This window comes from Nematostella vectensis, chromosome 3 (assembly GCF_932526225.1).
Source record: "Nematostella vectensis chromosome 3, jaNemVect1.1, whole genome shotgun sequence".
In the NCBI taxonomy this organism is placed as follows: domain Eukaryota; kingdom Metazoa; phylum Cnidaria; class Anthozoa; order Actiniaria; family Edwardsiidae; genus Nematostella; species Nematostella vectensis.
The window spans coordinates 2,634,604-2,662,500 of record NC_064036.1 but is presented as its reverse complement, the minus strand read 5'-3'; the positions used below and the strand labels follow the sequence as shown (position 1 = coordinate 2,662,500).

Genomic DNA, 27,897 nt, shown 5'->3' with positions numbered 1-27,897 from the left:
GTGGTGGTGATGGTGATGGTGATGGTGATGGTGATGGTGATGGTGATGATAGTGGTAGTGATGGTGATCGCATGTTGAGAGTACTCTTACCTTGTTTCCAAAGCCATTGTGGTTTCTGCTAAATGGTGATGGTGATGGTGATGGTGATGGTGATGGTGATGGTGATGGTGATGGTGGTGGTGATGGTGATGGTGATGGTGATGGTGATGATAGTGGTAGTGATGGTGATCGCATGTTGAGAGTACTCTTACCTTGTTTCCAAAGCCATTGTGGTTTCTGCTAAATGGTGATGGTGATGGTGATGGTGATGGTGATGGTGATGGTGATAGTGATGGTGATGGTGATGGTGATGATAGTGGTAGTGACGGTGATCGCATGTTGAGAGTACTCTTACCTTGTTTCCAAAGCCATTGTGGTTTCTGCTAAATGGTGATGGTGATGGTGATGGTGATGGTGATGGTGATGGTGATAGTGATGGTGATGGTGATGATAGTGGTAGTGATGGTGATCGCATGTTGAGAGTACTGTTACCTTGTTTCCGAAGCCATTGTGGTTTCTGCTAAATGGTGATGGTGATGGTGATGGTGATGGTGATGGTGATGGTGATGGTGATGGTGATAGTGATGGTGATGGTGATGATAGTGGTAGTGATGGTGATCGCATGTTGAGAGTACTCTTACCTTGTTTCCAAAGCCATTGTGGTTTCTGCTAAATTGTGATGGTGATGGTGATGGTGATGGTGGTGGTGATGGTGATGGTGATGGTGATGGTGATGATAGTGGTAGTGATGGTGATCGCATGTTGAGAGTACTCTTACCTTGTTTCCAAAGCCATTGTGGTTTCTGCTAAATGGTGATGGTGATGGTGATGGTGGTGGTGATGGTGATGGTGATGGTGATGATAGTGGTAGTGATGGTGATCGCATGTTGAGAGTACTCTTACCTTGTTTCCAAAGCCATTGTGGTTTCTGCTAAATGGTGATGGTGATGGTGATGGTGATGGTGATGGTGATGGTGATGGTGATGGTGATGGTGATGGTGATGATAGTGGTAGTGACGGTGATCGCATGTTGAGAGTACTCTTACCTTGTTTCCAAAGCCATTGTGGTTCCTGCTAAATGGTGATGGTGATGGTGATGGTGATGGTGATGGTGATGATAGTGGTAGTGATGGTGATCGCATGTTGAGAGTACTCTTACCTTGTTTCCAAAGCCATTGTGGTTTCTGCTAAATGGTGATGGTGATGGTGATGGTGATGGTGATGGTGATGGTGATGATAGTGGTAGTGATGGTGATCGCATGTTGAGAGTACTCTTACCTTGTTTCCAAAGCCATTGTGGTTTCTGCTGAATGGTGATGGTGATGGTGGTGATAGTGATGGTGATGGTGATGGTGATGGTGATGGTGATGGTGATGGTGATGGTGATGGTGATGATAGTGGTAGTGATGGTGATCGCATGTTGAGAGTACTCTTACCTTGTTTCCAAAGCCATTGTGGTTTCTGCTGAATGGTGATGGTGATGGTGATGATAGTGATGGTGATGGTGATGATAGTGATGGTGATGGTGATGGTGATGGTGATGGTGATGGTGATGATAGTGGTAGTGACGGTGATCGCATGTTGAGAGTACTCTTACCTTGTTTCCAAAGCCATTGTGGTTTCTGCTGAATGGTGATGGTGATGGTGATGGTGATGGTGATGGTGATGGTGATGGTGATGGTGATGGTGATGGTGATGGTGATGATAGTGATGGTGATGGTGATGATAGTGGTAGTGATGGTGATCGCATGTTGAGAGTACTCTTACCTTGTTTCCAAAGCCATTGTGGTTTCTGCTAAATGGTGATGGTGATGGTGATGGTGATGATCGTGGTAGTGATGGTGATGGTGGTGATGGTGATGGTGATGGTGATGGTGATGGTGATGGTGATGATAGTGGTAGTGACGGTGATCGCATGTTGAGAGTACTCTTACCTTGTTTCCGAAGCCATTGTGGTTTCTGCTGAATGGTGATGGTGATGGTGATGGTGATGGTGATGGTGATGGTGATGGTGATGGTGATGGTGATGGTGATGGTGATGGTGATGGTGATGGTGATGGTGATGGTGATGGTGATGGTGATGGTGATGGTGATGGTGATGGTGGTGGTGGTGGTGGTGGTGATGGTGATGGTGATGGTGATGGTGATGGTGATGGTGATGGTGATGGTGATGGTGATGGTGATGGTGATGATAGTGGTAGTGATGGTGATCGCATGTTGAGAGTACTCTTACCTTGTTTCCAAAGCCATTGTGGTTTCTGCTGAATGGTGATGGTGATGGTGATGATAGTGATGGTGATGGTGATGATAGTGATGGTGATGGTGATGGTGATGATAGTGGTAGTGACGGTGATCGCATGTTGAGAGTACTCTTACCTTGTTTCCAAAGCCATTGTGGTTTCTGCTGAATGGTGATGGTGATGGTGATGGTGATGGTGATGGTGATGGTGATGGTGATGGTGATGGTGATGGTGATGGTGATGGTGATGGTGATGGTGATGGTGATGGTGATGGTGATGGTGATGGTGATGGTGATGGTGATGGTGATGGTGATGATAGTGGTAGTGATGGTGATCGCATGTTGAGAGTACTCTTACCTTGTTTCCAAAGCCATTGTGGTTTCTGCTAAATGGATAGAATGCACCCAGCTGCGTCCAGCGCTGGCAAAGCTCAGGGGAGGGGTTGTCGAAAAAGCCACAGATGTCAGCACCGATCTGTAAGATGTCAAATTTTGAAGAGACACCTTCAAAATATTCGATAGCGTTTCTGTATCTATCATCTAATAAGGCTTGTTCTCACTGGGACGCAAGTGCAACGCACGTTATTTTTATTCTCACTTGTGAGAATAAAATATAAGTGAGCTTGTTTAAAAAAATATAAATATCCATTACCCACACGGAAACCTCTACCAAATGACAGTAGTTGACAACAAGAGATATAACTTTTTCCACGCCACTTTTGCCACGCAATTCGTTCGTAGGTCATACGGTAAAGGGTGTCCCTATTCGTAAGGCCTTCGTGTACCGTTCGTAAGTAATACGGTAAAGGCTGTCCCTATTCGTCAGGCCTTCGTGTACCGTCCGTAAGTAATACGGTAAAGGGTGTCCCTATTCGTCAGGCCTTCGTGTACCGTTCGTAGGTAGTACGGTTAAGGATGTCCCTATTCGTCAGGCCTTCGTGTACCATCCGTAAGTAATACGGTTAAGGGTGTCACTGTTTGTCAGGTCTTCGTGTACCGTTCGTAGGTAATACGGTTAATGGCGTCGCTACCAGTCGGACCTTCGTGCACAGTTCTTGGCTGATAGTTCAGCGTTGTCGTGAGAAAAATGCGCAATTGGTATATATATACTTACATAAGGTATGCCGAACATGTTAAACTCGAGCATTCCTTTGGAGTAACAAAATAGAAGTGTCAGAAAGGCGAATCCATGACTTCTCGAGGGAAATTTGTGGATTTCTGCTCTTATTCATTTCTTTAAATCGCCCATTATAACTCGCCACCCTCCCCCTAAAGGACCCTTGAATACGCCCATCAAGGGGTTAATCTATACCAAGACACCTTCATTGTTCCCGAGTGTCCTGTAAAAGGTCAACTGCATTTGGCAAGTGATATTACCTATTATAGAGGCATGAAGCTGATCCCAGCGCGCCACGTTGTCTCCTAGCCAATGACCAGCGTAGGCCCCAGTGCCCGCGAACGTGGATCGCGAAAACACCATGCTTCGCTTGCCGATAAGAGTTTCTCTGTTCACTCTACGAGACAATGTAACGTCGTCGAGCAAGACAAGATCTTTGGAATGTTGGGTAACAGTGCTTATAACCGGGTTTCATGCAAAATGTAATTCATTAGTATAACCTGATTTTGCTTTTGTGTTTGTGGACATGACAGAAAAGTCTGTAATTTAGGGAATAAAGGAAGAGATGATAACGAGGTTGAGGATAATGAAGAGGATGGGGATGGTGATTATGATGATTGTGATAATGACGGTGGCGGTTACTGTTATGGTGATGGTGATGGTGATGATAGTGGTGGTGATGGTGATGGAGATGGTAATGGTGATGATAGTGGTGGTGATGGTGATGGAGATGGTGAAGGTGATGATGATGGTGATGGTGATGGTGACGGTGACGGTGACGGTGATGGTGATGGTGATGGTTATGGTGGTGGTGGTGGTGGTGGTGGTGATGGTGATGGTGATGGTGATGGTGATGGTGATGGTGATGGTGATGGTGATGGTGATGGTGATGGTGATGGTGATGGTGATGGTGATGGTGATGGTGATGGTGATGGTGATGGTGATGGTGATGGTGATGGTGATGGTGATGGTGATGGTGATGGTGATGGTGATGGTGATGGTGATGGTGATGGTGATGGTGATGGTGATGGTGGTGGTGACGGTAGTGGGTGGTAGTGATGGTGATGCTAAACCTTGATGAAAAAGACTTACTTCTGTGTAATAATTGACTGTTGCATTCCGTACAAGCTGTGTAGATCGTAGTGGAGACCGGTCGAGTGTCGACCACTCATACACAGGGTCTTATCGGCAAGTACCGCCCCATAAACACCTGAAATACAACACGTGTCGCAAACATCGCCCTAAAACACCAGACATATCACGTGACGTTAACACCGCCTCGTAAACACCAGACATATCACGTGTCGCAAACATCGCCCTAAAACACCAGACAAATTACGTGACGTTAACACCGCCCCGTAAACACCAAACATATCACGTGACGTTAACACAGCCTCGTAAACATCTGACATATCACTTGATGTTAACACAGCCTCGTAAACACCAGAAATATCACGTGACGTTAACACCGCCCCGTAAACACCAGACATATCACGTGACGTTAACACCGCCTCGTAAACACCAGACATATTACGTGACGTTAACACCGCCCCGTAAACACCAAACATATCACGTGACGTTAACACCGCCCCGTAAACACCAAACATATCACGTGACGTTAACACCGCCTCGTAAACATCTGACATATCACTCGATGTTAACACAGCCTCGTAAACACCAGACATATCACGTGACGTTAACACCGCCCCGTAAACACCAGACATATCACGTGATGTTAACACCATCCCGTAAACATCTGACATATCACGTGACGTTAACACCGCCTCGTAAACACCAGACATATCACGTGACGTTAACACCGCCCCGTAAACATCTGACATATCACGTGACGTTAACACAGCCTCGTAAACACCAGACATATCACGTGACGTTAACACCGCCTCGTAAACATCTGACATATCACGTGACGTTAACACCGCCTCGTAAACACCAGACATATCACGTGACGTTAACACCGCCTCGTAAACATCTGACATATCACGTGACGTTAACACCGCCTCGTAAACACCAAACATATCACGTGACGTTAACACCGCCTCGTAAACATCTGACATATCACGTGACGTTAACACCGCCTCGTAAACACCAGACATATCACGTGATGTTAACACCGCCCAGTAAACATCTGACATATCACGTGACGTTAACACCGCCCCGTAAACACCAAACATATCACGTGACGTTAACACCGCCTCGTAAACATCTGACATATCACTCGATGTTAACACAGCCTCGTAAACACCAGACATATCACGTGACGTTAACACCGCCCCGTAAACACCAGACATATCACGTGATGTTAACACCGCCCCGTAAACATCTGACATATCACGTGACGTTAACACCGCCCCGTAAACACCAAACATATCACGTGACGTTAACACCGCCTCGTAAACACCAGACATATCACGTGACGTTAACACCGCCCCGTAAACACCAGACATATCACGTGACGTTAACACCGCCTCGTAAACACCATACATATCACGTGACGTTAACACCGCCTCGTAAACACCAAACATATCACGTGATGTTAACACAGCCCAGTAAACATCTGACATATCACGTGACGTTAACACCGCCCCGTAAACACCAAACATATCACGTGACGTTAACACCGCCTCGTAAACATCTGACATATCACTCGATGTTAACACAGCCTCGTAAACACCAGACATATCACGTGACGTTAACACCGCCCCGTAAACACCAGACATATCACGTGACGTTAACACCGCCTCGTAAACATCTGACATATCACGTGACGTTAACACCGCCCCGTAAACACCAAACATATCACGTGACGTTAACACCGCCTCGTAAACATCTGACATATCACTCGATGTTAACACAGCCTCGTAAACACCAGACATATCACGTGACGTTAACACCGCCCCGTAAACACCAAACATATCACATGATGTTAACACCGCCCCGTAAACATCTGACATATCACGTGACGTTAACACCGCCTCGTAAACACCAGACATATCACGTGACGTTAACACCGCCTCGTAAACACCTGACATATCACGTGACGTTAACACCGCCTCGTAAACACCTGACATATCACGTGACGTTAACACTGCCCCGTAAACACCAAACATATCACGTGATGTTAACACCGCCTCGTAAACACCTGACATATCACGTGACGTTAACACCGCCCCGTAAACATCTGACATATCACGTGACGTTAACACCGCCTCGTAAACATCTGACATATCACGTGACGTTAACACCGCCCCGTAAACATCTGACATATCACGTGACGTTAACACCGCCTCGTAAACACCAAACATATCACGTGACGTTAACACCGCCTCGTAAACACCTGACATATCACGTGACGTTAACACCGCCCCGTAAACACCAGACATATCACGTGATGTTAACACCGCCTCGTAAACACCTGACATATCACGTGACGTTAACACCGCCCCGTAAACATCTGACATATCACGTGACGTTAACACCGCCTCGTAAACATCTGACATATCACTCGATGTTAACACAGCCTCGTAAACACCAGACATATCACGTGATGTTAACACAGCCTCGTAAACACCAGAACTATCAGGTGACGTTAACACCGCCTCATAAACACCAGACATATCACGTGATGTTAACACCGCCCAGTAAACATCTGACATATCACGTGACGTTAACACCGCCCAGTAAAAACCAGAACTATCACGTGACGTTAACACCGCCTCATAAACACCAGACATATCACTCGATGTTAACACCGCCCCGTAAACATCTGACATATCACGTGACGTTAACACCGCCCCGTAAACACCAAACATATCACGTGACGTTAACACCGCCTCGTAAACATCTGACATATCACTCGATGTTAACACCGCCCCGTAAACACCAAACATATCACGTGACGTTAACACCGCCCCGTAAACATCTGACATATCACGTGACGTTAACACCGCCTCGTAAACACCAAACATATCACGTGACGTTAACACCGCCCCGTAAACATCTGACATATCACGTGACGTTAACACAGCCTCGTAAACATCTGACATATCACGTGACGTTAACACCGCCTCGTAAACACCAGACATATCACGTGACGTTAACACCGCCTCGTAAACACCAGACATATCACGTGACGTTAACACCGCCCCGTAAACACCAGACATATCACGTGACGTTAACACCGCCTCGTAAACATCTGACATATCACGTGACGTTAACACCGCCCAGTAAAAACAAGAACTATCACGTGACGTTAACACCGCCTCATAAACACCAGACATATCACGTGACGTTAACACAGCCCAGTAAACATCTGACATATCACGTGATGTTAACAACGCTTAGTAAACACCTGACGAATCATGTGACGTTAACACCGCCTGAATTAAAGGCTACACATAATCAAGCTATCGGAAAACAAGCTCGTTATCAATGCCTACTTTTCGGCTTGTAAGGCGGATAGTCGTATTTGGAGTTTGGACAGCCATAAACAGTTCCCGTCACGAAGTTTGCTGGCTCATTCATATCCTTAAAAGGAAAGGGAGAGCGCGTATCAAACAAACGACGATTAAAATGATCAAAATTATGCAATTATCGCGATGACGACGATTAAGACGATGATGATAAAAATGCCAAATGCCAAAGATGGTGCTTATGGTGGTGGTGATGACTATAAAACGATAGCGACGATGACGATAATATGATGACTATGACGACGATGATTGTGGTAGTGGTATTAGTGGTGGTGTTAGTGATGATGGTAAAATGATTATGACGACGATAATAGTGGTTCTTCTTCAAATGTCAATTGTTTTAAATCTCAGCTAAAACACACCTTTTAAAATGGTTTATGACATCGAATAAATGTACAAAAGTTTGTTATGTTATTTATTTATTTATTTTTCTTTTTGCTACTTTGCCTGTAATTTTTAAATTTATTTATTTATTATTTATAAATGGATACGCCATTAGATTCAGATTTAGATTAGATTTAGATTTTTAGACTTTAAAGACAAAACTTTTTAGACTTAAAAAATATTATTTCGAATTGTGAAGCGCTCAGAACAGCGATGTATGAGCGCTATATAAGTGTTATTTATTTATTTTGGTGATGGTAGTGATGAGGATGGTGATAATGACGAAGATGATGATGGTGATGATGGCGGTGATCACAAATAAGCAAAATGCAAAGGAGGGAGATTTCTGCCATGGAAAGCTCGGGTAATTGACACATGCAATACTACTCACAATCCAGAGTCCGTCAAACTCAATAATCGCATGGAATTCCTTGACAAGAATTCCCCAGTAGTCCTTTATTCTTGGATGGAAGAAATCGGGGAAAGCAGCCCATTGTCGGTATAGCTGCAAACAAGCTCGAACACGTGAAAACATGAAAGATAGCGAGGGATGGTGAAAGATGGCGAAAGATGGTAAAAGATGGAGTGAGTGTACTAACCTCGGTTTGCTTATCCCAGCTGAGGGATCCGTTGACATTGACGTCTTCGTACGTCGGCCACACCTAAGAATAAATAGAAACGATTCAAAGTGCAATTTATATAGCATTCTAATGCTCAACCTAGCAAACTGTACGCTTATTTAAAATTTTGGGCCCTTCGGGGCGCTAATTCGAGAGTGAGGATTCTGCAGTGTAGTGAAAAGTTTAACAACGATAAATATTATTTTAGGGTTGACAGTCTTTATTCAGGGTTGGTCGTTTAAAAGACCTGCTTCGGGCAATTCATATATTTGATGTGATAGGCCGAGTAAACGGTATGCTAGAATCACATTGCCGGCTCTAGGAATGTTCGATAGATAATGCGACGTCAGCCCGCCGCTTATTGCGCACGGACAGGAATTTAAACGAGACCGGTAAGCCATAAGGCCACTTGCACCAAGAAATCATGTGACTTTTTGGGTGGCAAATTCTAGCATGCTCTGACTTTTGGGGCCGGTAAAATAACAAACAACAAACGGCAACTTAATACGTCAGGAATTTTCTTTGTCAGAAAGGGCTTATTTTCATCGAAAGGTTTTATTTTTTCTTTCGCTCTCTTGCGTTATGGGCGCAGCCATTTCTGTATTTATTTATTCACTCAAAAAATCTCCTGATTTTTTTGTGCAAGTCTATAATGAAAGTGTGTCGACTCTAAAAGGCTCCATGCTCGATATAGCTTACTTCTGCCCTACCTTCCCAAAGAGGGTTTTATTATACATATCTTTCACCCAAATGTCCATCTGGTTCCCAAGGTCATAAGGGCGGTACGGTGCCGTTTCGTTTGCGCCTATAGCTGGATCCTGAAAAAAAAAAAGATATCACAGAAAACGTGAGACTTATGATTCTTCCTAATGGGCCGTTTTCCAAATGATGGAATTTAAGCGCGAAAAGGAAGCTTTGGGAGGTCGGAGTTTGTTTAAAGCCTTTGAAATGTTTGCAACTTTTTCATACCCATAGAATACTTTTTTAACCAGGTGTTTTTGGCTTAGCGCTTTTTTTAATTAACAAAAAGAGATGTTTAGACGTTAATCAAACTCCGACCACCAAGTCTTCCATTATCTGGAAAACTGTCCATCCCGAACATTTCTTTTCTTAGTGGGACCCGCAAATAAATCCTTACCAGTATTATGATGTATCTCAAGCCGTCTTTCTTGACAGATCGCACCCATTCGGGCAACTTTGTGAAGTTGTCCTTGTTATAGGTGAAGTCTAGTTGCCGGACCATATAGTCGATGTCACCAAACTGCACATCCTAAATACCGGACACAAAGTATTGTTTACCTTTAAATAGTATGATTTGTAAATGGATTTCATATATGTCCGTCCGTCCGTGTAGTTGATCTTTTAAGATTATTAAAATAATCTTTATTCTTACTAGAAAAAATACATTTCTAGGAGCGCTCTACTTTACACACTACTTTACAAGTACAGAAATACAAAAAACAGACAACCTGCAGTTACAACTTTAAGGCTCATTAATCTCACTCAGCTGCACGCCCTATATGCCGAACACAAAGTACGGCTTTTTCAATAGTCTGATCTTCAAACAGGCGCTCTCTCGTATGTCCGTCTGCGATCGATGTCACCTAGCTGCACATCCTGGAGCATTGCTTTAAAAGTCTTATCTTATCCCACCGCGCGCCAGTTCTTCCGTCTGGCCAACCGTCTCTTTTTTCGTCCGTCGGTCTTTTCAACCGTCCATTCATCTAATTCTTTCTCCATCTTATAACAATACTCATAACGACGGGTAAGAATGAACCGCAATGAGACTTACCTGTGGTATATCGTATTTGCGCATGCTCTCTACCACATCCTGAACCCTCTTAAGACTGTTGTACCCCCAGCGACTAAGCATGAACCCAAGTGACCAATAGGGAGGCATGAACGTACGACCAATCGCCTGAGAGAACAGACAAACATGTCTCGAACAACATGCTTAACGCCATCATAGGACACGCCGCCCATAGTTTTTATACGGCAGGGAGGGGAAAGCAGTGATTATTTTTTTCAATAGATGTAGAACAATTCGTAAGCCTGAGGTGAGGCGGCATCCCCCTAAACTTTGAGCTAAGGTCACTTTAAACACATCTACCTAAAACTAGTGTCTGGTACATTGCCTTATACCGCAAAGTCGCTAATCACAAACGTCTTGCTTAGAAGAGTCGAGGGTTTTATTGATTGTTGAGTTATAAATACCTCTGTATATTGCTCGATTACAGACTCGGGAGAAGGTCCAAGAAAGACGTAGAAATCCAGGATACCACCGATAGTACGGTATGTGATGGCGGGCAATGGCTGAAGGGCGATCTCTAGGGATTTACAAACACGTAAGCTAACATATGAACGAGGTGGTATGTTATATGATGGCGGGCAATGGCTGAAAGGCGAGGGATATACAAACGTATACTAACATTTGAACGAATAACGAATACACACAATAACGAATCTGTTATTGTGTGCATTGAGAACGCGTTTTGGCGTGGCTTACACGTGGACTCATTGTTGTGAGTTGCGTTATGACTTGACGCGCCCATTGCGTCACTGTTATCATGGGATATCAAGCTATTACTAATGGTTGCGTTACTGTTACCACGGGATATCATGGAAAGCCTATGTGGCGCAGTTGGCAGAGCGTCGCTCTGTAGTGCCTGTGCCTCTCACCACAGGTTTCCCGGTCGCTCTGTAGCGCCTATGCCTCTCACCACAGGTTTCCCGGTCGCTCGGTAGTGCCTGTGCCTCTCACCACTGGGTTCCGGGTTCGATTCCCGGTTACGACGTGAGTTGAGGTAGTTGGTCTGGCCTTTGCTCCTAGGGTTTTTCTCCGGGTTCTCCGGTTTTCCTCCCACCACAAAACCAACAATTTCGATCATAGCAGTGGTCAGACATGAGTTGTATGGCGGCTGCCTGAGGCGCGTTCCCATGCCTTAAGCCCTGTGCAAACTGCGCCAGCACCTGCCAGCATTGCTGGCGAATTTTCGCTTGACTGACTATAGGACAAAGGAAATGTCAATATGGGCAATGGACTTTCTGACATTTCTATTGTCTTGTGGTCATTCGAGCAAGAAGTCGCCAGCAATGTTGGCAGTTGCTGTGCCGGAGTTAGGCCGGTGTGCAAACTGCCCCAACACATGGCCAGCAGGTTGTTAAAAAGTTCACGCGTGACTGAAATTTGATGCAAGGCTCCTTTATTTTACTTGTGTTTCAAAAGGCAACCCAAGATTCCGCTGGATTCCGGTTGAATTCTGGTCTATTTCGTCCCCTGATGTTGTAGCGGTCGTCATTTTTACGACTACGAGTGAAAAGAGGACTATAAAAAACAATGAAATTAATCTGTTAATTTGAAAGTAGCACGTGGTATTGTGTTGCATGATACATTTCAGTCATATATCGTTTTCACGTCCAAAAATTTGCGGTTTTCTTTGATTTGCGGTAACGTTTATTCTTTTTGAAATGACAGCATTATTCGGACGCGAGCTATTTTTTTTTCTGTGAAAGCGATGTAAATAAGCCCAGTATTGCTGGGTTCGTGTGCAAACTGCGCCAGCAAAGCTGTGATATGCTCGAATGACCACGAGACAAAGGAGATGCGAAGTGTTGGCCAAAAGTTTGAACTCAATCAAAATTTCACCAACACCCGCCAGCACCACCCAACACGGTGTTCAAACTGCGCCAGCATTGCTGCGTTCTCGCAATTCAGCACCTAGCTGCGATGAGAGTGATTAGCTACTCACATTTATTTACTATTTATTGTTACGCGTCGCGTTCTCCGTGACTCACCCATTGCGTTACTGTTCAGCAAGAAGATGCCATGTGCGTTGCCGTCCTCTTCCATTCCCACATGAAAAGCGTGATGCCCGTAGGCATTGCCACCATCCTGCAATAAGATATTTAAAGTGTCTTAGTCAGCCGCACTTTTGTTGCTGTTGCCTTATGTGATAAGATCTCGAAATGAGCATCGAGAAATAGAGTTTCATATACTTTCGCCAAAGACTCTCAAATAAAGTCGATGGAAATGGATGCTTTCTTCTCCTACTCCACATTTTGCTACGATGATAAAATGGCGACAGAGAATCTTTATATTGTCATTTGAAATCACTTACGAAAGGAAACTGATCGCGAGTAAAGAGAGGCCACGTGCGCCAGGACATGTCATGGCGGAAGCTTGAGTGTTCCTGCTCGCCAAAGCCGTACACGTATTTGGAAGGGGTCTTGGTGGAGATCTGTAGGAACTGGTCGCTGAATATGAAGGATCCAACGGACGAATCCCAGCTGAGGAAATTGTGCCAGAATAAATTCACAATATGTTTGCTGGTATAAGGCTTTGCAGCTGACGTTACATTAGATAACCAGGTTAACAGATTTGCCGCTGAGGAAATGACGACGAAGTTTCGACCAAGAACAGGGTAAAATACTTGTTTAGCACCCAGTCCCCGCATCAGCTTTCAGTTTTTCACAGAAAATATTAATTATACTAGAGACCCAAAGATCTTTACTACAAACCTGCTCGGAAAGTGTTTCAAAGCCTGTTGCGGCCCTGGAATGACCCTGCTACCCCACAGGGAGCAGTTTTGCGTCAGTTTTGCGTTTAATACGAATGCCGTAGGTATGGACCAAAATTCTGTGATAACCCTGTATTTCGTGTTACCAAAAGATTAAAGAACCCTTGTCAGCCACGCCTTTGTTATTGTTTTCATTAAATATTGGAAGGCACATAATGTGCTAAAATATCGACATAACCATCTGAAAACAAAGTCTAATATTTACCAAATTTAATCGAAAATGCCGCATTAGCTTCCCCAAATCAGCCGATGGGAGCGGCTGACAGAGTATGTTGAAGTTGAATAATGAAAATATGTGTATAGTGCATTTCAGATTTAATGAGGCTTCCTTTTTTCAATGTCCAGATTTTTGATTTTTTAATTTTGATTTTTGTGTCATATACTCGCTAAGGACGAGTCATACTCGTGGGTAGATTGATCTGTCGATTTTATATGAACTTACATGACGGTCCGCGTGGATTTCCTTGTGATCTGCAGAGCGAAGGGATCCGCTTGTGCCACCCTAACCTCGTAGTCTGTACTCTCTGCCTTTTTTGTGGCATTCGGCATCTTGATCGGAACTTCATACCTTGGTGACTGAGGGTCGTAAAACTGCAGGAAGAAATTGTATAGCACATAGCAAGGCGCACTATGATTTGTCCAAGTATAACCACACCCTCCGCCGCTATTCTTTCAGGGGAGGGCCCAATCTTGCTACTTGGGTCGATAAATCCTTCAGGCAGCGGCTGGATAGAGGAGTTGTCAAAAGTTTTTCGTTTGGCGACGCTCGCGCAGGAATAAGACATTCTTAGGATACGAGAGTATGGGTGCGTCGCACTCCTAATATCGATCCTAATACGCAGGGGCGTCGCTAAAGGGGTGGTCCAGGGGGCCCGGGCCCCCTCTTCTAGCAGCCAAAAATTACAGTAAATGTAGGAGACATTATCTAAAATACAGGAGAAAATGCCTTGAAAGGGCCTTTTGGGATCCCTTCTGTTAAAAATCCTGGCTATGCCATACGTTACGTTATAAAATATAGAACATGACCAGCACAAACGTATGTACCCTTCATAGGCCATACAGAGTGGTGACAATGCGAGCGTTTACACGTTGTTTAGTGGAAGATGTACTTAGATCGACTAAGTTCAAAGCTCCAGCCCTTATTAATTCAAAACCATTCCTCCTTGATTTAAGGTGATAATATGTGTATGCTATTACCTTGAATCTGAGTCGCTTGTCTGACTGCCATTCTATCTATAGTTTCAGGGTCTCGATGGTTAATTACCTTGAATCTGAGTCGCTTGTCTGACTGCCATTATATCTATAGTTTCAGGGTCTCGATGGTTAATTACCTTGAATCTGAGTCGCTTGTCTGACTGCCATCCTATCTATAGTTTCAGGGCCTCGATGGTTAATTACCTTGAATCTGAGTCGCTTGTCTGACTGCCATTATATCTATAGTTTCAGGGTCTCGATGGTTAATTACCTTGAATCTGAGTCGCTTGTCTGACTGCCATTATATCTATAGTTTCAGGGTCTCGATGGTTAATTACCTTGAATCTGAGTCGCTTGTCTCACTGCCATTCTATCTATATTTTTTAGGGTCTCGATGATTAATTACCTTGAATCTGAGTCGCTTGTCTGACTGCCATTATATCTATAGTTTCAGGGTCTCGATGGTTAATTACCTTGAATCTGAGTCGCTTGTCTGACTGCCATTCTATCTATATTTTTTAGGGTCTCGATGATTAATTACCTTGAATCTGAGTCGCTTGTCTGACTGCCATTATATCTATAGTTTCAGGGTCTCGATGGTTAATTACCTTGAATCTGAGTCGCTTGTCTGACTGCCATTATATCTATAGTTTCAGGGTCTCGATGGTTAATTACCTTGAATCTGAGTCGCTTGTCTGACTGCCATTCTATCACCAGTTTCAGGGTCTCGATGTCTCCGCCGTACACGGACGGTGAGGTCCTCCTCTTTAGCGTTATTTCTTGACCATAGCTTGTCGACACAGGCTGCCCGACCATCTTATATCCGCCAAAGCCCTCTGGGTAATAGCACCAAGGCACTCCCTGGAAATAAATAGAATTAAAACCAAAATGCCTACCCGTAGATCTTTATGGGCAGTAGTGAGTCACACGTGAGCCAACCGTGCTTCAATTGAAGCAGCAGTAGTAGCAGAAACAGCTACTACAGTAGTAGCTGGAAACAGAGACAAGTCTTTGAGTGGGGAGTGGCGCGAAACCCCTTAGTGGTCGGGCTTGCCATCTTAATCAAGGCAGGCCAGCTTGGGAAACCTGACTCAATGTGGGAGACTGTGTGTCTCCTGTGGCTGTGAGTCCTAGCCTGCGTAAGCCCAAGTGGTTGGGAAAGAAGAGAGGAGACGAGACGCGCGCTAGGGAGAGGGAAGGACGAGGGAGGGTGTGTGCTTCAAGCGCTTTCTTTTCTTAATTCCCTCCATCCTTCTCTCCAGGCGCGAAGGATCCATCCCTCATTTTCCCAATCCCTTTGCGCCTGCTACGTGGGCTACATAGGGCCTAGCTCCGGCTCACCAGCCTGTGATTCAAGGACACAATTGAAGAAGGGTCAGCCGCGTACATGCAGGTGATGCGCACCCCCCCCCCCTCCCTCCCCTCCCTTGGTCACCAAAAAGGGTCAATTCTCGCAAATAGCGGATCTTCGCAAATAATAATACCCTTTTTCCATATGATACCTACGAAAGCGCACCACCCGTCAGAAAATCGTTAGTACGCGCCTGTTTAATGTCTGCACTTGGCCGCATATCTAAACAACACTTTTCTAATTGTATTTTTGGATGGAAGAAACGTATTACAACACGATTGACTGCGAAGTTTCACGCACCAAAACCGCCGGAAAAATAACGAATTATAGGGGGGGGGGGGGGAGGACTTTCGCGTGACTTTCGCGGCCGAAGAGAATAAATGCGCTGGATCTTCTTATATTCAGGGTCTGCTAGTTATTATTATTTTTTGGGCTAATATTGCCCCCCCCCCCCCCCCCCCATCAAGTTGTTCAATGGTCCGCCCCTTACACTACTATACTAACACTATTAGTCTCTGATACTCATCTTGAATAGGATCTGTCAAACTGACAGTTCAAGTCATAAGGTTATTTGCTCAAAGACAAGCGAAGAATGACATATCTGAAACGTTTTTGTTACTAGCTAGAAACCCACCATATTCTACTAAAGTGACTAATCCAATGATATATTGCCAAAAGTCTGGATCTGGTCTAGATGTAAAAGAAATATTGATTGAGCGGCCGTTGTGGTAGGGTCAGAAGGGCTATTATTATATCACTTCAGAATAACGAACTCCCAGTATGAAACCATTTGTTCTTTTTAACCAAATTATGCCAAATCCAGAGCACAATCTCAAGTCAATTTAAGTACTGAATAAATCATAAGATAGATCCCTCAAATCATGATATTTGTTAAGAAGATACAGCGCAGTAATTAGTAATTTAGTACACCCCTACCCGGATACTGTCACCGCTCCATTAGTGGTTTGATTATATGACCACGGCTTGTTATATGTCCACTAAATTAACACACACAACGGAAAATTAGATTTTATATCAACTCCCTTTTCTATATTGATTATAAAAGAGCTTATGTTTAGGATTTTCAAGTATTATTTCAAGTATTGAGGGCTTTCATGAGCAGACTATCTAATACGTGTTGTGATGTTCCTCAAGTTTACGATACCTTGTTTGCCGATTGCTCCCATGTACACCCCCTATCTCTGCACAGCGTCTCGTTTCCATGCTCGGGGTAACAGTCAAACTTCGCTTCATCGTGAACTGCTACCACTGACAGCGCCAGAAGCAAGCAGAGGAGAGCGGAATAAGCGAAGCAGGGATTCATTTCTCTGTACGCTTTAGCGCGCTGAAACACTCGTCTACAAAACCAAGAGAGATAATGAAGGTCGAAGGCGCTACTTTGAGAGGGCGATAACAAAAAAATAACACAGATCGGTCAGCGGCTACCCAATGGCAACTTCGAAGGCCCGAGCCCAAGTAATTGTCACGCATGACAGTAGTCACGCAGGCAGAACGTGACACGATATAGAGTGCTCTCAGCCGTTCAAGTTGCTTTAAGTTGCTTTTCTGTCAATTTAGCGTTCGAATCTACCGCCTTTCACTAAATGAAACATAATTAAAATAAGCAGACGCAATAAAACATCTGGAAATTGAATCTGATTATGATTGTTTCTATGGACAATTTATTATACTGCGGGATGACCTTGCCAGCTCGGACCGCTCGCGATATTTTACTGCATGATAAGTTTATCTATGTGTAATTTTCTCATGCTCCCCGTAGATGAAGAGGTCAAAAGTACGAAATGGGCTGAGATTGTCTTGTACCTAATCAACCGCCTGATAAAGATCACACGAGCAGCGTAACGAGCCATCCTGTGTCCATAACTCATCGAGAGAGACAGGACACGCATATAATAAAAGGGAGGGTACCACAGCAGCAAGGATGGTTATTTTTTCGGCCCTGACTGGTGTACCAAACGTCTTGTTTACAGCACACGGAGGTTGAATGAAGGATTATATATCCCCCATGTTGCTGGTAATTAGGGGGGAGGGGAGGGGTGTGTTGCATAAGGCGCAACAGGACACCTCTCCCAAGTCGGCTCAAATAATGTTTCTGTGAGATTTGTGAGAAAAGAGATCTGTGAGAACAGTTTTCTGCTAGATCCAATTTCAGTAAAATCGAGAATTTTAAGAGAAACTATGTGTGGGGCCACGGAGGTGCATTTCGGAGATCAAAAGAGTTGGGTTTGGTTTTACCGAATATGAAATGCCGTGGCCGTGCCGTGTGGACGGATATTTTCTTTTGGGACGGACAGATATCGCGCGCAAATACGATGGGTTACCAATATTTGCTACCATATTTTTCATGGGGCTCCGCTCGCGTGGGAGACCGGTGGAAACATTTTTAAACGACTTAAAGGCTCTTGTTCGCGTCCCGGTATATACTTCATAGAGATAAAAGGACCTGACACTCCGGCTACCTAGTTTTTTTTATTTTCGCGCTTCATTTCGCAAAAAAAATTATCAGCACTTTCGCGAGTCGTTAATTTCGCGATCGCGGAGAAAAATTGTTTTTTTGTTAATTTCACGAATTTGAAGTTCAAAGTGACATTATTTTCTCGTTTTTACAAAAAATTGACGTTAAAACTAACAATTGAAGAACCAATATATTAAACTAAATCAACACATTGTCTTTTTTAAAAGTTGTCATAGTACAGAAAAGTGTTCTTGACCCATTATCGAAAGCATAATCTCTGTCGTCAATTTTTCTATATCCATTAGATTTCGCGAGATTAAAGTTTGCAGACTTAATTTTTCACGAGTCTTAAAGTTCGCGAATTTTTTGAAATCACGAATTTAAACGCGCGAAAATTAGAGGTACCTTGTACAAATGGCTGCTTCCCATTCGGCATTTTGCTAGGATGACAAAATGGAGGCTGAAAAAGACACTTTTCCTATCAAACATCTATCAGTAACTGGGAGACTGGACAGCTGTCTGTTATATAAAGTAACTGGTCGTCCAGAGTCAAAAGTAATGCAATTAGGCTACCGCCGTGCTGGAGTCCTAGTATGCGTGATTTGGGATAACATACGTCGCACGGAATTGTTTTTCTTAATAACGTCAGTGTAATTGCTACGCTCTTTGAGGTCAGGATATGATTCATTAATTTCACAATATTCTCAAGAGTAGACATTTTTACAAACCATATTTATGTCAGAACAAACAACAGATAGAAGTCACGCTTGGTGTATTCCCGCCAAAAATTGCAAGAGTAGCAGAGCAAATTCCTCTAATGACGACCAAGACATGGAAGAAATACAGCACGGACTGGTTAAGCTAAAAGGACAGGGAACGCGAAAAGGTTCACTCGTGTTCACCACTCGATCTTCGGTTATCCTGTTACAAATGAGTTTAGGTCAAGGATCAAAAGGATCGTGGCTTTGTGTTTACGCTACAGCACTTCTGCGTTACGATTGGTTGGAGCCACGTGGTGGTTAATACTCGGTTATTGTCCTCTAACGTGTTTATATATTAGCCGCGCGACCCTTTCACTATATCAAGCGCACTATTTACTGATAGCCTATTGCCACCAATGACGTCAGTCCCAGGCGAACTAATGTATTTATCGAGTCAACGTTAACTTCATAAAGTATTCCATTTGGACCCTACATTTCCATTCGTGCCGGGTCCATAGCTAGGCCTGAAAGCGGACCACCCGAAGAGACTCAAGCAATAATAACAAAGAGCTCTTAGCTCTGGCAAGCTAGGTAAAACAACCCGTATGTCCCTTGGCCTTTTGTCTAGCAAATTGCCCCATTATTGTGAGAATAAAGCGACAGCAGCTGCGCGCTTGCCAAGGGCACTATTAGCATAGCATGACATGAGCAAAGCACTAGAGTGGTTCATTTTATAAACTGACCATTGAGATCACCCCAGAACCCCCCACTACTGTACGCACATGCTATCGACAGGCCGCCACATAACGGTGCTACGTGAGTCTATAGCAAACATTCCATGTTGTAATCGAACACCGCTATTTGTTTCTGCGTAACAGCTCATTTTGGCAAGAGATGGGCTTCTCGGGCATGTCAGGGCTTGTGAGGTTATCGCAAAACACACGCGGACAGTGAACAGAGTCGGCGGCGCTTTACGTCTCCCGAGCTGCAGCGCAAAGCAACTACAAGCGTGGGATATGGAACGCGACAACACAATATCGCGCTGGTAAGAGTTATTCTAGGTAGAAATCTATCGATTGTATGGGTGATAGCATGCCTGTCAAACTGTTGTTACGTGTTTTCTGTGAGAAAGAGAGATATACGAGGTTATATTTCATCAAGCTCTGAATTCCCCGTTTTGGGTGATTTGGCTAGCTGTTCGCATGTGTTACTGTAGTTAGCAAGTTTTTCTGTATTTTAATGCTATTTTGTGTACAAATTATAGCTTGTAGAAAATAGATGTACGTTCTATTTTGAGTGTCGTAAACGCGTGGATGATAATCTAAACTGACTAGCTGGTTGTTTCCGGATAAGTTCCAACTACAGTGGGAAATTCCTGCACACCGTAACCCTACCGATTTCTCGTTGGAATCGCATTAACCTTGAGTCTTCATCTTTTTATAATTCATTGAATCTCACAGTTGGTTGCAATGCTCTCACGCTATTTATTGACTCAAACGTCCTTTAGTATTTTATTATTGTCAAATTATTTTCCATTAACACCATTATCCACAATGTGTTAGGCTAATCGGACCTTGGGTTAGCTGCAAATGGAAATTAGTGCCTACATGTGCATTCTTTCTGAGTTTGGTACCTGTTTTTTAATGTCATCGGTTATTTTGAGAGCCGTGACCTAGTTCGTTTGTCTTCGTTTGTCAAGTTTGCCCTATTTTAGACACCTTTTCCTCATTTATTCGACTCCAAACACTGGCACATGTTGACAAAGTTTGAAAATGTCGTAAATTGAAGGAACAGAAGTTAGCCAGTAGTGTGTTTCGGGACCTCCGTAACCTTTTAGATAATTTTCTCAAGGCAGATCGTCTCCTGTTTTTACCGGAGATCACCCGATTTGACTTGACAAAACATGACAAGAGGTGAGTGGGTTTTACATGTTTTTTTAGTCTTCGCCTATATCTTTGAGCCACAGACAGAAAAGAGATTAAAAGATAAGGGAAGATATCCTACTTGTGACGGGCGACCAATTCCGATTCAGAAGACCGATTCGTACCACCGATACCAACCAAAATTTAAAGTGTTTGTGAAAATGTTTTCAGTTACGTTTTCCTGTAAATGCCTGCTATTTTTAGATAAGAATTTAAGCGTATCAACGTAGGTTTCTTTATTAAATTTGCGAGGTATTTAACTAATAATTTTACAATAATACATTCAACATTTAAAGATAAGCCCCATATTTAATCGTTTTACCCCGAGGTGTGCTGTGGTCTTTATGTAAAAAGCTTTACATAAAAAGGGGCCATAAAAGTTTGCATAGCAAAGTCCCTGTTAGTTTGATTATGTGCGGTCATTAACAAAAATAGCTTATACATTTTGCAGTTTCCGTTTTAGCCAAGTGATACAAAACAGAGTAGGCAACGATTTTTTTGGTCAAAAAGTTTTTCTAGATTTCTGCTACACGGTCGTAGAGTTTGTGTTTATTTAAAACAATATTTGTGTTTCCTCTCCAAATATTGACAAAGCAACGATTAGTTTTAGAAAGCTTTTAGAGGTTTTAGGCGAAGGCTTAGGTTGTGCCGTGGATGCTAGCAGAGTTTTGTTTATTTTTCGTGACTGTCAACGCGACTAACTTTTGTTTGAACAAATAATCTCTTTTGAGAAGTAGTTTAGTCTGTCGTCTACCTTAGGCCTGTTACCTTTTGAAACATTGTGTGTGCTTTTGGTGAACAGGGGGTGGTCGAGGCGAAATCATTGTAATGATAAAATGGAGAAAATAATGAGTTTCTAAATACGCGTTTTGCAAACACAACGCGTATATACATGCCTGCCTACTACCCAGGCGTCTCAAGCCAGTAAAAACAAGTGAAATTTATACTAGTGAGCGCAATGAGCCATGGAAAGGCTTAGCGCTGGCGCGACTCCGGTCACGCTAGTATGGGTGCGCCTGGGCGCTGCTACTGTCTAATGTTATCGCAAGCCGTTTTTGTTTCAATTCTGTGTGCCCTCATAACTGAAAATTAGATGTTCTTAAAAAAGTGTCACAGATGCCGAGCGCTCAAGCGTTTTGTTTTTTTTTTAAACGGAAATATTTAAACCATTTTGCATTCATTCTTCAGCGCTGAAAACTTTCATTATGTAGTGCCACATGAGCAAAATATCAAAACTTAAGGGCTGAAGTATACCAGACTGAGAGTGTATCAGAGAGAGATTTTCTTCATGCCATTGCCATTGCCATTGCATCTTATGTTTTCCGGCTTGTTCTACTAACAAGAAGGACTTTAATATAGACTTTAATATAGACTGAGTATCGCAAAGGAAAAAAAAAACTTTATCCTTCCACGGTTAATACTTCTTAGGGACGATCAGGCTAACAGTAACAACATTTTGACCCGTTTGGTTGAACAGACCTGTAGCAGGCCTCAAATTATTGGGGAAGGGGGTCACTATACAGAACCCCTACTAGTCATATTCTTATTATTTTTTTATATTGAGGGGAGGGGGGGCACATGCTACGGCACTGTGAGAATAATTTTGGGAACCAGACCTCAATGTTAAAACCACCCTGTTCAATTTGAAATTTTAGCCTTCGAAATCTCTTCCTTGCATGTACGTACGAACTATTTTTTGTGCGCTCTTCTCCTGTATATCGTGTTTTGTTGTTGTCTTATTTAGAGCCAGAGATCTAATCTTTACTTTGAGCTAGAGATTTCGTGAATTTGATTACAGCTTTTGTGTACGTGCTGAAATGGCTGTATTTATTTGTGCCCTAGCAGGTGGCGAAGCGACAGTATATAGCTTTATTTACTTTAAGCTCGCTTATCTGAGCATCAGCACGAATTGAGTGCGACCCAGCTCCAAGCCTTGACAGAAGGCAAGCCAAGACTAAACAGCTTCGCATTACCTAAATCAAAAACAACAGGTATTTAAAGCTATTTTGATTATACAACATTTTCCAAACGTTACACCAAGCGCGCTGAATGCCTAAAGGAACCAAGCGTTCCATAGTGAAACAAGTCTCATCTAGGGTTTTGCATTTTATCATTGGATTAGTGAATGCCTTCAGGTAATGGTTTTTGTCTTGTTTTTCTTTTTTTTTTTTATATGGTAGATTGTTTCCGCAAGGGCAGATATTCAGATTTTTTGTTTGAAGGAATTTTGCGCGTCAGTAATTTTTCCCGCCAAAACAGATTTTTATTAGTACCGAACCTTGGTCTCTAGCCGCTCTCAACCGATAAATGGAGGTGGTTTAGAATATTTGCACGGATTAACTATTCAAGGCTTATTTGAGCCCTGTTTGAGGTAACGGCCTGTTGTTTAATTTCTTTAGCTAAAGACGTTTCGGTGCTTTAGGAACAAAATTATTTTCAAAGAAGAAAATACGAACAAATATTTTAATACATAGATAAAAATTTTGACATCATCTTCTATGATGCTAATGATGTTTATTCCGCCTCAAGCTAGTGACCAATATCGTTCCTAGAGCCCACGTAACTTTATGCCAGCGGCAAGGTACATGGGCTCTGGGAACGAGATTGGCTAGTGACTATGAAGTTCAATTTCATATCCTAAATGTGTCTAAAACAATATGAGCTACACCTTACACCTTTATAAGAACCGTTTTTATAAGAACGCCCAGTCTGAGAATATCGAGGCTCAGATAGCAGCAAAATATTGCTTTCTTAGTCATATGATGCGTTCTGAAATACAGAGTCAAATTGTTCATAATAACAACCTGAGATATCATTGTTATTGATCATATTGTTTAATTATCTTCCTAATAATCAAAAATGATTCATTGGGGAACATAGTAAAATTTGAGAATATCGTTACGAACATCTCCAGCTTAAAATGTTACTATAATAGTAACGGCTCAGCCTCAACTGAAAATTAGACGTTCTTATATATGAGAAAAGTGTGTATTGGCTGATTCATCTCGTTGATAAATAGCCGGTAGTGATCAGACCATGTTCAACACTTTCCTGGTTTTATAGAGTAATAAGTCTGCGGACAGGGCGAGTATGTAGTAAAGTTTGGATAATTACTTAATACTAGCGTTTACCCTAAGGTCACAGTTGTTTTAAGTTAAGTTATCGACGCCTTCAATTTCTTAGGAGCGTGTGGACCAGCATGGTTATGATGCTGAGTTCATATTATGATATTGCTCACTGCTAGAGGCATTGTTTTGCACGAGTTAATCGCTCCACAACCTTCAAATCTATATCTTTACTAATGAATGTGAATCATTCTTTGATTTGACTCTTTTAGGCTGGCACAGGCGTCGAGACAAAAACTGTGAGAGTCCAGAAGAACAACAAAGCCTGATGTCCGAGGAAAAAGACCACGATAGTTGTGAATCAACTTCAGATTGCGACAGCTGCTCTGAGTATGATTATGACGAGAATGAGTTGAGCATGCGGACGAATAGCACAGGAAGACCATCGTCACAAGCGGGCTCTAGTTCGGTTACTAGTCCGCCATACCCAAGCTCAGAGTCCTCGCCATATCGAGGCTCTGTGGGACGGGTGGCATCACCCAAACAAGGTTCTATGGGCTCGGAGAGCATCGAGAATGATAGCAGCACGTGCGTAGTAACGGTCGAGTTGGAGATACCATCACCGAAGCAGCGGTCCATGAATGACTCCTCAATAAAACAGGCAGTCTCCTACGGTTCAGACATTGATAATGTGTGTGTAGATCTACAGAGATTATTTGCAACACCGAGCATGGCTTCCCTCCCTCAGGAAATCGAGAATATTTGCGAACTCGAAAACACAACACAGGAAGCCCGCGCGGAAATACCAGATGAACTTGACGGTGATGCGTGCCGCATTTGCCACTGTGGGGGAGAGAGTGAGGTGCTTATTAGCCCGTGTTTATGTATGGGCACTGTGCGGTTTGTTCACCATAGCTGTCTGATGGATTGGTTACAAAGATGCGTGAAGACCAAGTGCGAGTTGTGTCTGTATCCTGTGGCTGTACGAAGAAAAACAAAGCCCTTAAAAAAGGTGAGTGAGCGAAAAAATATATAATCGGCAGTCGCGAACATATATGAAGAATGGCAGGAAGTCACACCTATGAGCGAGTAAGGCGGTGGATAGGGGGAGGGGGCAAAAAGGGTTTGCAAATAGGTAAGGAAGAGGAAATAATGACGTTTTCCACAAGGTTTAAACTTTTTATCGTATTGAAAAATGTACGTTTCCCCACAAAATTTCGTCTGTCTACTCGCAGACGTTTGCTTTGTGATTTTCTCGATGAAATCAGCGATAGCCCGGTCGCCATCTTAATGTATTTGTATTCTTTTCGTACTCAGATCAATTCAATTTATACCGAGACTCTGTAAAATTCCCTTTCCCTCATTTCTCTGGTTGACAAACAATGCTCCGCTATGATAGTTAACGCTTTCTGAATCACAGACAACAATAACATGATTTTTGTTACAAGTCATGCTGCCTGCGTGAGACACCGGGGAGAAAGCATCAGGCGTCTCTAGATTTATCTCATCGATAGCCGGCTTAAAGGCGGGGATGAATTAGGATAAGGCTAGTGGGCTATTTGAACCCTGACCCTACTACATTTTACGGACCAGGACTCCATTTGTTGCGCTACTGGAGACACAACCAAGCGAGTATAGTTTCCAATCTATTAGCCCTTGGCGATATAGGGGAACAGTGGGAACAGGTATCCTAATGATGAATGCAGCCGTTGTTTAGTGGTAGCTTGAGCTACTTGATTTGACATCCTATGGGTAACACACGCTGGTCTGTTTACTATAGATTCGACAATAAAATACCAGGTGATTTTCTGCGCAGAATGTTTTTATTATATTTTTCGAATTTACTAACTGTTCTCTTTCCTATTTACTGATCTCATTTATAAAACGTGGTAACCACAATAAGATATCACTTAGGTAATGTGTTACTTTTTCTGAACGACTAGGAGGGAGCCTAATTACTCCTGTAGTCTTAGAGGAGGTATCATGTAAGATATGGGACGTTTAACCTACCCCAACTATAACAACGTGTAGTTTTTTACTTCTTGCGCTGATGCGCTCGGTGTGATTGAAGGCTAGTAACCTAGCAACTCGGCCTCCTTTTTTGTCAGAATCCCAAAATTCCAATCCTACCGCCCCCCCCCCCCCCCCCCAAAAAAAAAAAAAAAAAAAAGAGAGAGTGCCTGTTTGAAGGCTAAGCACTTAACCAATTCTACTATTTTGTTTTAGTGGAGACCACCAGACGAGAAGCCCACCCCCATCATTTGGCTTTGTACATTCATCATCGCTTTGACACTCAACATCGCCTCCATCGCTAAGGATGGAAGCCAGCGATGTGTATCTAACCCTTGCATCATCTTCTACGTGGTCGGCGCGCTTGGTGCTATGCTAGGCTTTGCTTTTTTCTACCACTGGTTGAAAAAGAGTATTCTTTACATCCAGAAATGGCTCGCTCTCAATGAAGAATGGAATTTAATCGGACCAACGAATTTGAGGAAGTTGGGTAACGCGAACTTAGCGGTGTCTCTGGAGAAGTCGCCCAAAAACAGGTTGAGAAAAGTCACAGAACAAGAGCGGGAAAGGGTTGAGGAGAAGAGCGCGGGCAGCAAGGCGATTAGTGTAGACAAAACAAACGAGGCGAGTGAAGGCAGTGTGATAGAAGTCATTCCCAGAGTGCAGCATTCCAGTGGTAGAGTCCTACAAGATTCTGTATAGATTCGGCCACACATTGCTTTTAAAACGCTTTCATATGCGCGGTCCTTAATTACAAAAGTGAAGTCCGCATAGCTCGGGGTCCTTAATTACAAATGAAGTCCGCATAGCTCGAGGACCTTAATTACAAAAGTAAAGTCCACATAGCTCGATGTCTTTAATTACAAAAGTGAAGTCCGCATAGCTCGAGGTCCTAAATCGCAATAGCTTGGTGGATCCACAATGTTTCACAGGATAATTAACTTAATTAAAATTGTATCAAAGTCTTGGAAGACTTCAATAGTATTCCCTTCAAAACACAAAACCACCCCTGGGTCTTCTTTTGTAAAGACCATATGATGCGCGGTCCGATCACAATGTAAAGTCCGTATTTAGTGATTGCGCGTTACAGGATTGCCAGCAGTCTATCACTCCTCGTAGCAAAGTCACACAAAATCCACCCTTATGGAGACTTTTCAAAATTGAGATATCAGTTTCTCTTTGTATCTATAGAAAGGAGAGTGGAAAACAGTGTCAAAGGGCTGAAAATATTATGTTAAATTATATTTTAAATCCGTGATATTGCTATAACAGAGGATATTTTGAAAAGAATATAAAATAAAGTCATTATTTTAGAGATTACTTGATGCTGGTGACTATAGCGAAGCTCTGCCTTAGCTACGAAGGTTTCAGCAGTGAATTTGTGTCGTTCTGGATTATCCAGTTGGCATATACATCTATTTCACAAAAGGTTGTCAGTTCAAATGGTAAATGGCTTATGGATACTAATTATTCGTAAAATTGAAGGTGTTAAATAAAGTCCAGCAATGTCAGAGCCAAGCATTGGTACCTTTAATGGATAATTGTCTTGATTTATTCATATTCTTCGAGACGCATGGTTACTTTCGGTCGTAGAACTGCCATTTGCCAATCGCCATTTGCACTGACAACCTTTACTGAAATAGGTTTATACATTATACAATATATTTTTGTTGGAGGTATGGAGGTTCGTGTGCGCCATCATCATTGGTTGA

General features: G+C 43.0%; 2 protein-coding genes across 6 annotated transcripts in view; one reads left to right on the top strand and one right to left on the bottom strand.

Annotated features, from left to right (window-relative positions):
* The window catches only part of LOC116612030 (sucrase-isomaltase, intestinal), a 37,327-nt gene extending 19,895 nt beyond the window's left edge, over nt 1–17,432 (bottom strand). The window contains exons 1-16 of the mRNA XM_048725502.1: nt 17,177–17,432; nt 15,336–15,521; nt 13,909–14,057; nt 13,008–13,176; nt 12,685–12,781; nt 11,104–11,216; nt 10,682–10,807; nt 10,028–10,159; nt 9,600–9,707; nt 8,869–8,931; nt 8,661–8,774; nt 7,853–7,940; nt 4,488–4,605; nt 3,656–3,792; nt 3,393–3,427; nt 2,637–2,753 (exon numbers count right to left, since the gene is read on the bottom strand). Of these exons, the coding sequence (XP_048581459.1) occupies nt 2,637–2,753; nt 3,393–3,427; nt 3,656–3,792; nt 4,488–4,605; nt 7,853–7,940; nt 8,661–8,774; nt 8,869–8,931; nt 9,600–9,707; nt 10,028–10,159; nt 10,682–10,807; nt 11,104–11,216; nt 12,685–12,781; nt 13,008–13,176; nt 13,909–14,057; nt 15,336–15,521; nt 17,177–17,335 (1,911 nt within the window). The 5' untranslated portion in view covers nt 17,336–17,432. The remainder of the gene's footprint in view (nt 1–2,636; nt 2,754–3,392; nt 3,428–3,655; nt 3,793–4,487; nt 4,606–7,852; nt 7,941–8,660; nt 8,775–8,868; nt 8,932–9,599; nt 9,708–10,027; nt 10,160–10,681; nt 10,808–11,103; nt 11,217–12,684; nt 12,782–13,007; nt 13,177–13,908; nt 14,058–15,335; nt 15,522–17,176) is intronic.
* Nucleotides 17,433–19,620: 2,188 nt separating this feature from the next.
* On the top strand, nt 19,621–27,500 carry LOC5504352 (E3 ubiquitin-protein ligase MARCHF8). 5 transcript variants are annotated; one of them, XM_032372661.2, is made up of 4 exons: nt 19,621–19,779; nt 20,067–20,233; nt 24,448–25,187; nt 26,402–27,500. In XM_032372661.2, the coding sequence occupies exons 3-4, from the start codon at nt 24,504–24,506 to the stop codon at nt 26,885–26,887; spliced, it is 1,170 nt and encodes a 389-aa protein (XP_032228552.2). In that variant the 5' UTR covers nt 19,621–19,779; nt 20,067–20,233; nt 24,448–24,503; the 3' UTR covers nt 26,888–27,500. The 5 variants fall into 5 exon arrangements, with proteins under 5 accessions (XP_032228552.2, XP_032228554.2, XP_032228553.2 ...); XM_032372663.2 differs by lacking the exon at nt 19,621–19,779 and adding an exon at nt 22,956–23,101 and having other exon boundaries at nt 19,920–20,233; XM_032372662.2 differs by lacking the exon at nt 19,621–19,779 and adding an exon at nt 22,953–23,101 and having other exon boundaries at nt 19,920–20,233.
* The last annotated feature ends 397 nt before the right edge of the window (nt 27,501–27,897 follow it).

Excerpts from the sequence above, each read along its gene's own strand:
- LOC5504352 (XM_032372659.2), top strand. Across the intron at positions 25,188-26,401 it reads AAACAAAGCCCTTAAAAAAG|TGGAGACCACCAGACGAGAA; the intron begins GTGAGTGAGCGA and ends ATTTTGTTTTAG.